Genomic DNA, 13,925 nt, shown 5'->3' on the forward strand with positions numbered 1-13,925 from the left:
TTTTGTTATAGCTGCTTGGATTTCCTAATTAAATCAGAAACGATTAAATTACAATTTTATTATTTTAATAACCAAGCTGTATTTAACAAAAAAAAAATCTATCAGGGAAAGTAGATATTTAAATAAACCTAAAAACTTTTCACACTTGAGAGCGAGTCTTGGCATTCCTCTCCAGAATGTAATTACCATTTCACAGTTGACTTTGTTGTACCGTGTGTGTTTGCTAAGGGTGGATAGATAGTTGCTAGCAGTTTAATTGGACTTGCAGGTTTTTTTCCTTGTTGACAATGCTTGGCTATAGTTCATTTTACTAACGTAATTAGCCAGTCTGCAGAGTGTTCTACAGAGAAAGCACGACGCACTGCGAATCCCAAGGACTACCAGTTCCTGGAAAAGTGCTATCGGTATGTTTTTATTATATTTAATTCAAACTGCACAGAGAAAAGGAGATGCACATGAACACAAGATGAATGATTCTGTGACTTTTGACTAAATACTCCTGGGCCCTTTAAAAATCAAAATCAGTGTTTTTTAAGTAAGTTTACACTGGAGAAATGCAAAGAAATACAATTAAAATTATTCTAGTCTTGTTAAAAAGTTTTATATAAATATGTATGTTAATGCAAAGAGCCTATTTTACATTGTAATTTTAATAAAAACCCTGTAACTATATAATAGCAAAAGAACTATCATATTTATAGACAGGGGTTATCCATACCACTGGGACTTCTGAAATTCACACTCAACGAGTGGGCACACTTTTCCTTGTATTGCATAGAGTGGATGTAAACCAAATACTGTATTTATTGGCGTATAACACTCACTTTTTTACCATGAAAAAAGCGGGTAAACTGTGCCTGCGTGTTATACGCAGGGGGCTGTGGAAAGTTTTTTTCCTAAAAGTTCCCTCTTAAAGTTAGGGTGCGTGTTATACGCCTGTGCGTTTTATAAGCCGATAAATACGGTAATTAAATCATAACTCAAATAGGTAAATGTAATATCAAAAGTAATTTCAATTAGCCAGATTCAGAGAGGTTTACACCGGCGTATCAGTAGATACGCCGTCGTAACTCTGAATCTGCGCCGTCGTACATTTAAAGGAGTTCTCTGACCTAAAACTTTTAACCCCCGCTGTGCCCGGGCTGTAAAACTATACAAAATAAACTTTCACTTACCTGCCTACGATCCCCCGTTGTTCCGATATCGCCGTCCCGTTCTCCGGTCCCGGTCTCTTCCGCTTCCTGTGTGTCGGTGACTCATAGTGCGCTCAGCCTATCAGCGGCCGCGACGGGACATTGCTGCGGCCGCTGATAGGCTGAGCGCACTATGAGTCACCGACACACAGGAAGCGGAAGAGACCGGGACCGGAGAACAGGACGGCGATATCGGAACAACGGGGGATCGTAGGCAGGTAAGTGAAAGTTTATTTTGTATAGTTTTACAGCCCCGGCACAGCGGGGGTTAAAAGTTTTAGGTCAGAGAACTCCTTTAAGTGTATTCTCAAATTGAGATACACTTAAATGTAGCTAAGATACGACCTCCTACGCCGTTGTATCTTAGCTGACTATTTACGCCGGCCGCTGGGGGCGTGTACGCTGATTTACGCCTAGAATGCGTAAATCAGCGAGATACGCCTATTCACGAACGTACGCTTGCCGGTCCCAGTAAAGATACGCCGTTTACGTAAGGCGTTTTCAGGCGTAAAGTTAGTCCAACAAAAAGCTGGCCCAGCCAATGTTAAGTATGGACGTCGGACCCGCGTCAAATTTAGAAATTTTTACGTCGTTTGCGTAAGTCGTCCGTGAATGGGGCTGGGCGTCATTTACGTTCACGTTGAAACCAATGAGTCTTTGCGGCGTAATTTGGAATATGCGCACTGGGATACGTCCACGGACGGCGCATGCGCCGTTCGTTCAAAACGTCATTTACGTGGGGTCATGCTTTATTTACATAAAACACGCCCACCTCTTCACAATTTGAATTAGGCGCGCTTACGCCGGGACATTTACGCTACGCCGCCGTAACTTAGGACGCAAGTGCTTTGAGAATACAGCACTTGCCTCTCTAACTTACGGCGGCGTAGCGTATATGAGATACGCTACGCCTGCCTAACGTTAGGCGCGTCTTTTTAAATCCAGCTAAATATGTTTAAAAATCTGTAGCTTATTAAAATAATACCTGGTTGTAGATCTTTGTTTATGTACAGTATTTCCTGTTTCAGGGTGACAACTCTCTGGTCCCCTTGTACCAGTTGTGCTCCTGTGTAGTCACCATGTTATATTAGGCTTCTGATGGTGACTACAAGCGTCAATTTCAACAAACTAGGAAAATGCAAAACAATATAATAAAAGTCGATTTACAATCTTGTTAAAAACTTTTAGATACAGTACATATGTATGTGAATTAATTTTGTATATAATTATTAATGCATCTTAGATGTTTTATAAACCATGTAATTATATATTAGAACAACAGTACCAGTTGTGACTGCTTGCACAGTGGGACTGAATGCCAACCCATGTAGGACTTTAAAGCGGAGTTCCACCCAAAAATGGAACTTCCGCTTTTTGGAATCCCCCCCCCCTCCAGTGTCACATTTGGCACCTTTCAGGGGGGAGGACGGAGCAGAAACATGTGTAATCCAGGTATTTGCTCCCACTTTCAGGCATAGATCACCGCGGTGACCTACGCCATGTCCGGAACCTACTCCGTCCCCCCCGCTGTCTTCTGGGAGACACACAGGTCCCAGAAGACAGCAGGGACCAGTGGGATCGCGCAGCGCAACTCGTGCATGCGCAGTAGGGAACCAGGAAGTTACTTCATTTCACTTCTTCCTGATTCCCTTATTGAAAATGGCAGCGGCATCACCCAAGAGCCGAGGGATGGATTGGCTTCGGGTGCCGACATCGCGGGCGCCCAAGACAGGTAAGTGTCCATATATTAAAAATCAGCAGCTGCTGACTTTTAAGATTTTTTTGTTCGGCGGAACTCCACTTTAAAGCCACCCAGCAGTTGTGCACTAAATATGACATATGGCGCAATAGCGCATGCAAGACTCAAAACTCTCCCGGAGCTTGTGTAGTAAAAGGCCCCTTTCACATGGTGATAAGATCAGGTCCACCTGTCAGTTTTTCAGGCAGACCTGATCGGAACCTCCAGTCTTTTCTATGAAGCGGCAGTTGTCAGCGTACACATGTCCACTGACACCAGCTGCCATCCGATCCAAACCTATCCGCAAAAAACAGATGACTGTTGGTCCTTTTCCCCATCCATCTGGCAGATTGGATCGGATGGCATTGGATAAAAATGGACAGGCAGTCCATTTCCATCCGATTGCAATCCATCTGATTTCCATCCGATTGCAATCCATCTGATTGCCCCATAGAGGAGAGCAGGGGACTGTGTCCATGTTGTCCGCTCTGCATAGCGGAGCAGACATGGACTTGTCATCCGCCTGCTTAGCGTGGATCAGCGGAGAGATCCCCCGCTGATCAAGCGTATTCCGCTTCACGGTGGTGCCCGTTATGTTTTATTTTTAATCAAAGGTCACCACGTGTTTTCTAAAATATTTTAATTGTTTTTCTCAGCAGCTCAGCTCACCTGTCCATAATGCTGTCAAGTGGAGGGGAGCCGTGTGAGCTGAGCAGCTAAAAGAGCACATTGGATGACTTCAGTTATTCTGCTGTGAATTGTGCAGAGTATTGCACTACGAGCCCACCCAGGTGTTACAACAAAATGAACATTCGGTTTTATAACACTGATCCTCCTCCCGGCCAATCGGGAAGCGGGTCTTTTACCTGTCACCCAATTGGCTAAAATGACAGGCGATCCTATTGGACACCTAGGAGGAGGGAAGGAAACGCATGGCGAAAGAAGACACAGGAGCCGCTACCCGATGCCCACCGCAACCTGATCCACGCTGCTGCCCGCTGCCTAAATGGGGTAACTGACCGGCAGATAGTAAGCAGGGGGGCTTTGAGATGCCGCAAGGGGGGGTTGTGGTTGTTTGCCGCCCCCCCCAAACAAGGAACCACGAGCCACCACTAATATGTAATGTGGCATACCTAGAATATTTTTTTACAGCCAGGGCAGATAATTTTGTGACTAACCTCCTACGAAATTATTTTCAGTAATATTCCTGAAGTAAATAACTGCAGAAGAGAAACCTAGACAGTAGAAATTGTGGTGTCCTTTAACATAAGAGATCAGTGTAGAAGTAAACCCCAACATTGTTGATTAGTGGAAAACTACCCCCTTGCTTTGGTGGTCAGGATAGGTGGGAAATGAATTCACCGTTGCTCACTGTTCAAGGATCCCAAACAACCTCAGGAAAAACCATAGAGTTCCAAAGAAGCTTGGTTGAGAAACACTGCTCTACAACCTTGTGCTTGCGCAATCAAGTGATGTTAGGCACCTTCTTGGCTAAATAACACAGTAAGTGTTGCGCTAGTGCACTTGAAAGTGCACTTATAAGTGCAGTCGCTGTAAATCGCTGTAGATCTGAAGGGAAGCTCTGCTGATTTTATCATCCAATCATGTGCAAGCAAAAATGCTGTTTTTTATTTTCCTTGCATGTCCCCCCACACCCACAGTGACTGCCTTTAGTAAATAAACCCCTATAGGTCAAAACTTTTTTTTAATTCATTTTGGATAGAGTAAGGCTTGCAAGGCTTATTTCTGTCATCTATGTTCCATTGGGGAGATTTATCTTCACTTCCTGTCCCATGGTAAAAACAGGAAGTGATAGGAAATCCCTGCAAATGAATGGAAACTCTTGGGGCCCCCCATGTCACCAGAGTTAGTATTCCCATTGGAAGATTTCCCATCTATCACTTTCCGTTTCACTTTCAAGGATAATAGTAAACTGGACAAATATAGAGGGTGAATCTCCCTAACGAGGACACAGCCAGCAATAATGACTGACATGTGTTCTAATCCTTTTCCAACTTATCAAAAACAAAAACAAAAGATTTTGCCTTCAGTTATACTTTAATTATGGCATCCACTGTTGTCTTGCTTGTTGTCTATACAGGGTGAAGTAGACAGTAGCATCTGATCATAAGCCACTAATTATTTCACTGTATAGGCCTGGTGCCCAACACGTGGCCTACTAGTTCTTAACCACTGAAGACCCGGACCAATATGCAGGTTAAGGACCTTGCCCCTTTTTGCGGTTCGGCACTGTTTTTTTCCCACAAATAGAACTTTCTTTTGGTGGCATTTCCTCACCTCTGCGGGGTTTTTTTTTTGCGCTATAAACAAAAATAGAACGACAATTTTGAAAAAAATTCTATATTTTTTCCTTTTTGCTATAATAAATATCCCCAAATAAGATATAAAAAAAATTTTCCTCAGTTTAGGCCGATACGTATTCTTCTACCTATTTTTGGTAAAAAAAAAATCACAATAAGCGTTTATCGATTGGTTTGTGCAAAATTTATAGCGTCTACAAAATAGGGGGTAGTTTTATGGCAGTTTTATTATATATATTTTTTACTACTAATGGCGGCGATCAGCGATTTTTTTCGTGACTGCGACATTATGGCGGACACATCGGACACGTTTTTGGGACCATTGTAATTTTCACAGCGAAAAGTGCTATAAAAATGGATGAGGGGGTAATACGTGCTGGGAGAAGGAATTTAGAGGGGGGAGAGGATGTGTACTGGGGAAACTTGAGGGGCTGAGGATTTGTGCTAAGAGGGATTTTTTGGGGGGTCGATTTGTGTGCAGGGGGGGGGGGGGTATTGGCGGGGAGAGAGGATTTGAGCTGGAAGAGGGAATGGGGGGGGGGGCAAAGATATTTCTCCTGAGAGTGGGGATTTCAGCAGTGGGTGGATTTGTACGGGGAGGAGGGAGGATTTATGCTTAGGGGGTAAGCAGGGCCGCTGATAGAAATCATGGGGCCCCGTACAGCCTACCTGACGGGGCCCCCTTCAGCTCCACCCCTGGTCCCGCCTTTAGCTCCACCCCTGGCCCCGCCTTGAAATTGTCTCTGCAGCGCGTTACGGGATTGGCGGCATTGGTAGGCACCTGGAGCAGAGAACCGGGGGGGGGGGGGGGGGGGCTGCCGTCTGAAATTGAGAAGCGGGGGGGGGGAGGGCTGCCCTTTACAAATTATTAATAAAAATGAAAAAATAAAAATAAAAAAATATATAAAATAAATAAATAAACATGTATAAAAAAAAGGGGGAGGGGTTGTCATTCAGGGCCCTGGGGACCTCTGGACCCTTTAATTAAAAAGAAAAAAAAAACATTTATAAAAAAAAAAAAAAAAAAAGGGGGTTTGCCACATGGAGACCTCATGATCCCTTTAATATATATATATATATATGAAATAAAAAAATATATAAAAATGTATTTATTTTTTTATAAAAAAAATGGGTGTTTTCATCCCGGGCCCTGGGGATCTCCGGGCCCCTGGGGACCCCTGTACCCCTAAGAAAAAAAAATTGTCCCTTTAATAAAAAATAAAAAAAATATATATTAGAAAAAATATATATTTCTTTATAAAAAATAAATAAAAAAAAGGGGGGTTGCCATCCGGGGCCCTGGGGGCCTTCGGACCCCTGGGGACCCTCGGACCTCTAAAAAAAAAATGGCCCTTTAATAAAAATAAAAATATATATATATATATATATATATTTTATAAAAAATAAATAAAAAAAGGGGAGTTGTCATCTGGGACCCTGTGGGTTGCCATCCGGGCCCCTGCTGGCACGGGGCCCCCTACAACAGGGCCAGTTGTACTGGCTTATCAGCGGCCCTGGGGGTAAGCATGCAGACTAGTGCTAATTTTTTTGGGGGAAGGGAATTTTGCTGACACATAATGCTCACACACCTTGGGGGTCACAGGTTGGCATGCTCGCTCTGGACACTCAGGGCCGCTGATAGGCCAGTACAGCTGGCCCAGTTGTACCGGGCCCGGCAAGCAGGGGGGCCCGGCAACCTGAACAAAATAGGAGTTAAATGTAAAAAAAAAAAAATGACGATCAGGGTCCCTTAACATCGTCCACCACCAAACAGCCGTTTAACCGCACCAACCCCCCGTCCCCCCCCCCTCCCCTGTACATTTTCCTTTTTTTTTATTATTATTTGCTATATTCATTCTTATGTGGCGGCCGCGGCAGGGGAGGGACTATTTCTCGTATTTCGGGCGCGGAAGAATACCTCATCCGCACCCGCTCCTCATGCCATGCTGACTCAAGTCCCGGCCAGCGCGTCCTCTGTAGTGCCGTAACCTTCTGGCGCCGCAGAGTGACTCTGATTCCTCTGAACAAATAGCAGTGAGGCAACTGAAGGAGAGCAGCGGCGGCAGAAGATATCAGCACAGGCATCCCATGATGATCATCTGGAATAGTTTGCGGGGACCCTCAAGTCCAGGCAGCAGCAGGATCACCAGGAATACTACGTGACTCCTTGGGCCCAGCCAACAAATTTAGACACAGGTCAGGTGTGTGCTTGCTTGAGGAAGGGGGGGGGGGGCGAGGTGGGCTTCAAGATCTACTACCAGTATTGTTTTGTAGCATGGTACCTGTAGTAACACTGCATTACTCTAGTTGCATTGTTTCTGGTAATGGCACCTATACATTGTGGCATGGGTGGCTTTGTCTGCCCATAGCACGTGCTGCCTGCAGAGACAGTGCCACCCAAGCCGCCAAATGGCCTATGCCGTAATGTGCTGCAGACAGTGGCACCCAATACGCTAATGCCATAACGCATGTGCTGTCTGCAGAGACAGTGCCACCCAGTGTCTGCAGCACAAGATGCCATTGGCGGCATGGGTGGCACTGTCAGCAGGTAGCACATGCGTTATGACATTAGCGTCATGAGTGGCACTGTCTGCAGCACATTGCGGCATGGGAGACAGTGTCACCCATGCCGCCAATGCCGTAATCTACTGCAGACAGAGCCACCCATGCCGCTAATGTCATAATGCATGTGCTGCCTGCAGAGACAGTGCCACCCATGTTGCCAGTAGAATTATGCCATTAGCGGCATGGGTGGCAGTGTCTGCAGGTAGAAAATGCGTTATTGCATTAGCGTCATGGGTGGCACTGTCTGCAGCACATTGCAGCATGGGAGACAGTGCCACCCATGCCGCCAATGCCATAATCTACTGCAGACAGAGCAACCCATGTCGCTAATGCCACAACGCATGTGCTGCCTGCAGAGACAGTGCCACCCATGCCGCCAATGGCATTAGGCCATTGGTGGCATAGTGAGCACTGTCTACAGCACAAAATGGCATTGGCGGCATGGATGGCACTGTCAGCAGGCAGCACATGTGTTATGACATTAGCGTCATGGGTGGCATTGTCTGCAACACATTACAGCATTGGTGGCATGGGTGGCACTGTCTGCAGCACAATATGGCATTGGCAGGCGGCATGGAATGGGTGGCACTGTCTGCAGTACAATATGGCATCTTGGGAAGGGCCAGGGGCGGAGCCAGGGTGGGGCTAAAGGAGGGACCAGGGGTGGGACCAGGGGTGGAGCTGAAGGGGGCCCCGTCAGGTAGGCTGTACGGGGCCCCATGATTTCTATCAGCGGCCCTGTGGACACTAGATGATCTTGTCCCAGCACTGCATGCAACGGAGTGTAGACATGAAGTGGCTCCAGTAGACCCGCAGTGCTGAAACACACGAAAGGAATAAATAATAAAAGTGAAAAGAAGTATTTGATTCTTACAAAAGTCAATTGTCTACGATGCACAGTGCATCAGTAAACAAAATGTCATTCATTTAGGGTTTAAATCTATTTTTTAAAGGGTTTTACAGTAATACACAGCAGGATTATGACCTTATTGTGATAAGAATGCAAACAAAGCAAACAATCATTTGTCAATATGTCCGGCGATTAACCTATAGTCCACTATTATTTACTTGTCCATTACTAGCTGTACAGAAAGCAGTTGAAGAAACCTTGTTGCTGGGATGCAGTCAGATCCCATAGTCTATCCATCATGAATGAAAACACAGATTGTCCTCTTGTACCGGAATGTCTTGTGGTTTATACAAATGGGGTGTATGAGAAAGAGCTGGCAGCGGCCCTGCTATGTAAGCTGAATTCAGGAGCCGATCACTTCTTTGAACAGTACCTTTCATTATAAGCTGAGCGCTTCTGGTTCATAAGGCAGAAAAAACGATTTGTAAATGACATGTTGATAAGATGGCAGTTTGAGCCTTGATTTTAACCACTTCCCATCCGGGCCAATTCTGCCACTTCGCTCCTACATAGAAAATGACTCAGAACCCCCCAAACATATATGTTTTATTTTTTTTGCAGAGACCCTAATGCCACACACGACCGTTTTTCGTGTTGTAAAAAATTACGTTTTTCAGGCTCTAGAAAAAAAAAAGTTTTTTTCAACCCGATCATTAAAACGACCTTGCCTACACACGATCGTGAAAAAAAATGCTCTAGCAAAGCGCGGTGACGTACAACACGTACGATGGCACTATAAAGAGGAAGTTCCATTCGGATGGCGCCACCCTTTGGACTGCTTTAGCTGATTCCGTGTTAGTAAAAGACGATTCACGCTTTTCTGTCTGTTACAGCGTGATGAATGTGCTTACTCCATTACGAACGGTAGTTTTACCAGAACGAGCGCTCCCGTCTCATAACTTGCTTCTGAGCATGCGCGGATTTTTTACGTCGCTAAAGCCCACACACGACCATTTTTTACCACCCGAAAAACGACAACGTTAAAAACGTTGTTAAAAAATAGAGCGCGTTTGAAATTTTTTTGCCCGTTTTTCAGAACCCGAAAAATGCTCTGGAGCCCACACACGATCGTTTTTAATGACATAAAAAGAAAAAAAAATGTACAACCCGAAAAACGGTCGTGTGTACGCGGCATTAGGAATAAAATGGCGGTTGTTGCAAATGTTTTTGTTTTTATTTGCGCAGCGATTTTTCAAACGTGTTTAAAAAACAAACAAAAGAAAAACTGTTTAATGAATTAAAAAAAAAAACAGTAAAGTTAGCCTTTTTTTTTGGTATAATGTGAAAGATGATGATACACAGAGTAAATAGTAACATGTCACACTTTAACCACTTCCATACCAGGCACTTACCCCCCTTCCTGCCCAAGCCAATTTTAAACTTTCAGCGCTGTCGCTGTTTAAATGACAATTGCGCGGTTGTGCTACACTCTACCCAAACAAAAATTTTATCATTTTGTTCCCACAAATACGGCTTTCTCTTGGTGGTATTTGATCACCTCTCCGTTTTTTTTGCTAAACAAATAAAAAAAAAGACTGAAAATTTGGAAAAAAAAAAGTTTTTTGTTTGTTTCTGTTATAACATTTTGTAAATAAGCAAGTTTTCTCCTTAACTGATGGACACTGATAAGGTGGCACTGATGGGCACTGATAAGGCAACAACGGTGAGGTGGCACCAATTAGGGGGCACTGACAATAGGCACTGATGGGCACTGATAGGTGACACTGATTGGTGGCACTGATGTGCAGCACTGATGGGCACTGATAGGCGGCACTGATGGGCACTCATGGGTGGCACTGGTGGGCACTGATAGGCGTCACTGATGGGCACTGAAAGGCTGCACTGATGAGTACTTATGGGTGGCACTGCTGGGCACTGATACGTGGCACTGATGGGCACTCATATGCAGCTCTGGTAGATGGCACTGATAGGCATCCCATTGGCACTGGCAGTGATAGGAATTGTGGGTGGGCACTGATTGGTAGTTGCCTGGGCATTGATTGGCAGTTGCCTGGGCATTGATTGGCAGCTGCATGGGCACAGATTGGCATTCCCTGGTGGTCTAGGGGAGCATACCTGGTGGTTCAGTGTGGTGGCCATCCTGGTGGTCCTGGGCGGCATCCTGGTGGTCCTGGGTGGGCATCCGAGGAGGGGCTGCGCTGATAAACTATCAGCACAGACCCCCCTGTGAGTGAGTGAGTAACTTGTATAGCGCTACAAATGTGAACTAAATTGCCTCAAGGCGCTTATTTCCATCCGGTGTCGTCCTTATCTTTCAGAAGAGGTGGGTCTTAAGTTTTTTCCTGAAGGCCCAATGGTTTTCTTCCATGCGGATGTTTGTCGGAAGAGCGTTCCATAGTCGTGGTCCTTGGACTGCAAATCTTCATTCTCCTTTCGATTTGTAGTTGGACTTTGGGATGTGGAGGAGGTTTTGATTAGTTGATCGGCGAATGCGATTGGGGGGTTTGGTGTTTTATTTTCTCGCATTAGTATTGAGGAGCCTTTCCTTTTTGTGTGCATTTGTGGGTGAGGCAGAGGGTATTGAATGTGACCCGATCCTTTACGGTTAGCCAATGGAGGGTCCTCCCTGATGGGGTGATTGATTCCCAAGGTTTTTTCCCAAATTACCAATCTGGCTGCCGTGTTCTGGACGACTTGTAGGAGCAAAAATCTGGTATTTTGGTAGTCCTAAGTAGAGAGAGTTTGCGTAGTCAAGTCGTGAATTGATGATTGTTCCGACTACTACCGCTGTATCCTCTTCCAGGATGAAGGGGATGAGTCTACGCAGTAGGCGGAGAAGATAGTGCGATCCGCTGACTACTGATCCTATTTGTGCATCCATCAACATCTCTGAGTCAAAGGTGACTCCGAGGCTTTTGACTTTTGTGCTTGGGGTGATGATCTGTTCAAGGATGTTGGGTGGTGTCCGTGAGGTCTTCAGCTGTCCACAGGGGAACCCCACTGACAGCTGAATGAGTCATTTGTTCTTTAAGATGCGGGACCCCCGGTTCTTAACAACTGATAATTAGTGGCTTTTTTTTGTACATTTCAACTGTCAGTGGGGAATGCCGTTGCAACTGAAAGAGCGGAGACAGAAAGTATCGGTTTCAGGTATTGGAGCATTTGCACAATTACCGATACTCATGCAAATGCTTCGTATCGGCGCCGATACCGGTATCGGCGCAACCCTACTTAGAATTGTTCACATGTACACATTACTTATCATGCACTTGATGTTATACAAAAGTACTGACTTGGATTTTAAGGATTCAAATTTAGCACTAACTGATTTATGCATTTAACAAGCTACCAATTTATTTACAGGTTTCCTATGCACTCCAGTTATGAAAGATCCATGGTGGTACCACAAAGCACAGAAAAATGTTTTTGAAAGACTCCAAAAAGATTGGGATCCACCAGCTGCCCCATGTGTGACACCCATGACAAGTTTTCTTAAGAGAAGGATTGGGGCAGTTCTACAAAGTCAGAGCCCTGACCATTCCTATTCCAACTCTAATAAGGTCAACAAGATCCAGCAGTGGAGGCTTTGCACAAGTTATAATTTGCAATTAAATGACTTAAATGCGCTAATGAAAAAGAACAAGTGCCAAGATGGCGTCAAGAACTTTGAAACTGGAAAGAAAACAGTCCATGATGGAGTCTGCGTATCATATACAATGAAGAAGAGTATGATAAAAAGTGACCGCTTGAGGACCCCGAAAGTCCATTCTGTAGTCCTACAGTACAAAGGCCCTCAAACCTACTATGAGGACACCTTGCCGTTCATAAAGAAATCATTTTCTCAAAAGCTAAGCCACACTTCTAAAGTCAACAGAAAAACCTTGAGCAACTCTCACAAAACTTTCTATATTGATATGCCGCAGAGCAGACTGAGAGTCGGAAACTTAGAACCCAAGAAAAGTCAAACTCATCAGAAAAGAAAAGAGATCTTCAAGCCGTAGCTGAAGGTATAATATAAATCAGGCCGGTTTAAGGACTGGATTTTCAAAAGCAGACTCTTGGTTTATTTTGACCAGACACGCTGAAACCCAAGAATGATCTACCTAGAGAACAGTCAGACACTCGGAAAAATGGAATATAAAAAGAGCAACAGATGGAAGCTTGAAAAAGCCAAGGGCTTAGAAAGTGTATCTTGTCACCTTGTAGAGAGCCCTATCACAATAAACCTGCTGGCTCCCTGGCACTGAAAAGCCTGAATCTATTCATCCTTGAAAGGCTTTTGTTTTCAAAACAGCTTTATATATTTTTTCATTATGTTCTATGATTTGCCTACAGTGGATACAATAAAAATGCATTACATTTTTTTTATATATATTTATTTTTTGTTCTGAATACTAATCTTACATCAATTTTGATGTCAATTTGTAAATTAAATGGACATTCAATCAAAAATTAAACTTTTCACGAAAGCCGAGTTTTGTTTATTTTTTTTTTCTTTATTACAGATATTTACAGAATATTACCCTAAAGCCGCGTACACACAACCATTTTTAATGTCCTTGAAAAAAAAAAGTTTTTTTCCGATGTGATTCTTGTCAAGCCTGCCTTGCATACACACGATCGTGAAAAAAAAATGCTCAAGCAAAGTGCAGTGACGTACAACAAGTACGACGGCACTATAAAGGGGAAGTTCCATTCGGATGGCGCCACCTTTTGGGCTGCTTTTGCTGATTTCGCGTTAGTAAAAGTTTGGTGAGAGAAGATTCGCGCTTTTCAGTCTGTTACAGCGCGACGAATGTGCTATCTCCATTACAAACACTAGTTTTACCAGAACGAGCGCTCCCGTCTCATGACTTGCTTCTGAGCATGCATGTTTTTTTACGTCGTTAAAGCCTAGTAAAAGTTTGGTGAGAGACGATTCGCGCTTTTCAGTCTTCGTGCTTTTCAGTCTGTTACAGCGTGACGAATGTGCTATCTCCATTACAAACACTAGTTTTACCAGAACGAGTGCTCCCGTCTCATAACTTGCTTTTGAGCATGCGTGGTTTTTTTACGTCCTTGAAGCCTACACACGACGGGTTTTCACAACATGAAAAACGACAACGTGAAAAACAACGAGAACATTTTTTAATGGCCATTTTCCACGTCGAGAAAAATGCTCTGGAGCCTACACACAATCATTTTAATGACCACTTTAAAAAAATAGCATTTTTCACATCATGAAAAACGGTCGTGTG

At 44.2% G+C, this 13,925-nt stretch overlaps 1 protein-coding gene across 1 annotated transcript; it reads left to right on the forward strand.

The window, feature by feature from the left end:
* Positions 1-242: 242 nt before the first annotated feature.
* LOC120916872 lies at positions 243-13,162 on the forward strand. Its single transcript, XM_040327817.1, has 2 exons — positions 243-404; positions 12,052-13,162. Exon 2 carries the CDS (start codon positions 12,072-12,074, stop codon positions 12,687-12,689), a length of 618 nt encoding a protein of 205 aa, XP_040183751.1. The 5' UTR covers positions 243-404; positions 12,052-12,071; the 3' UTR covers positions 12,690-13,162.
* The last annotated feature ends 763 nt before the right edge of the window (positions 13,163-13,925 follow it).

The sequence above is a fragment of the Rana temporaria genome, chromosome 11 (assembly GCF_905171775.1).
Source record: "Rana temporaria chromosome 11, aRanTem1.1, whole genome shotgun sequence".
Taxonomy (NCBI): Eukaryota; Metazoa; Chordata; class Amphibia; order Anura; family Ranidae; genus Rana; species Rana temporaria.

Excerpts from the sequence above, each read along its gene's own strand:
- LOC120916872 (XM_040327817.1), top strand. The coding sequence starts at position 12,072 with ATGAAAGATCCATGGTGGTACCACAAAGCACAGAAAAATGTTTTTGAA.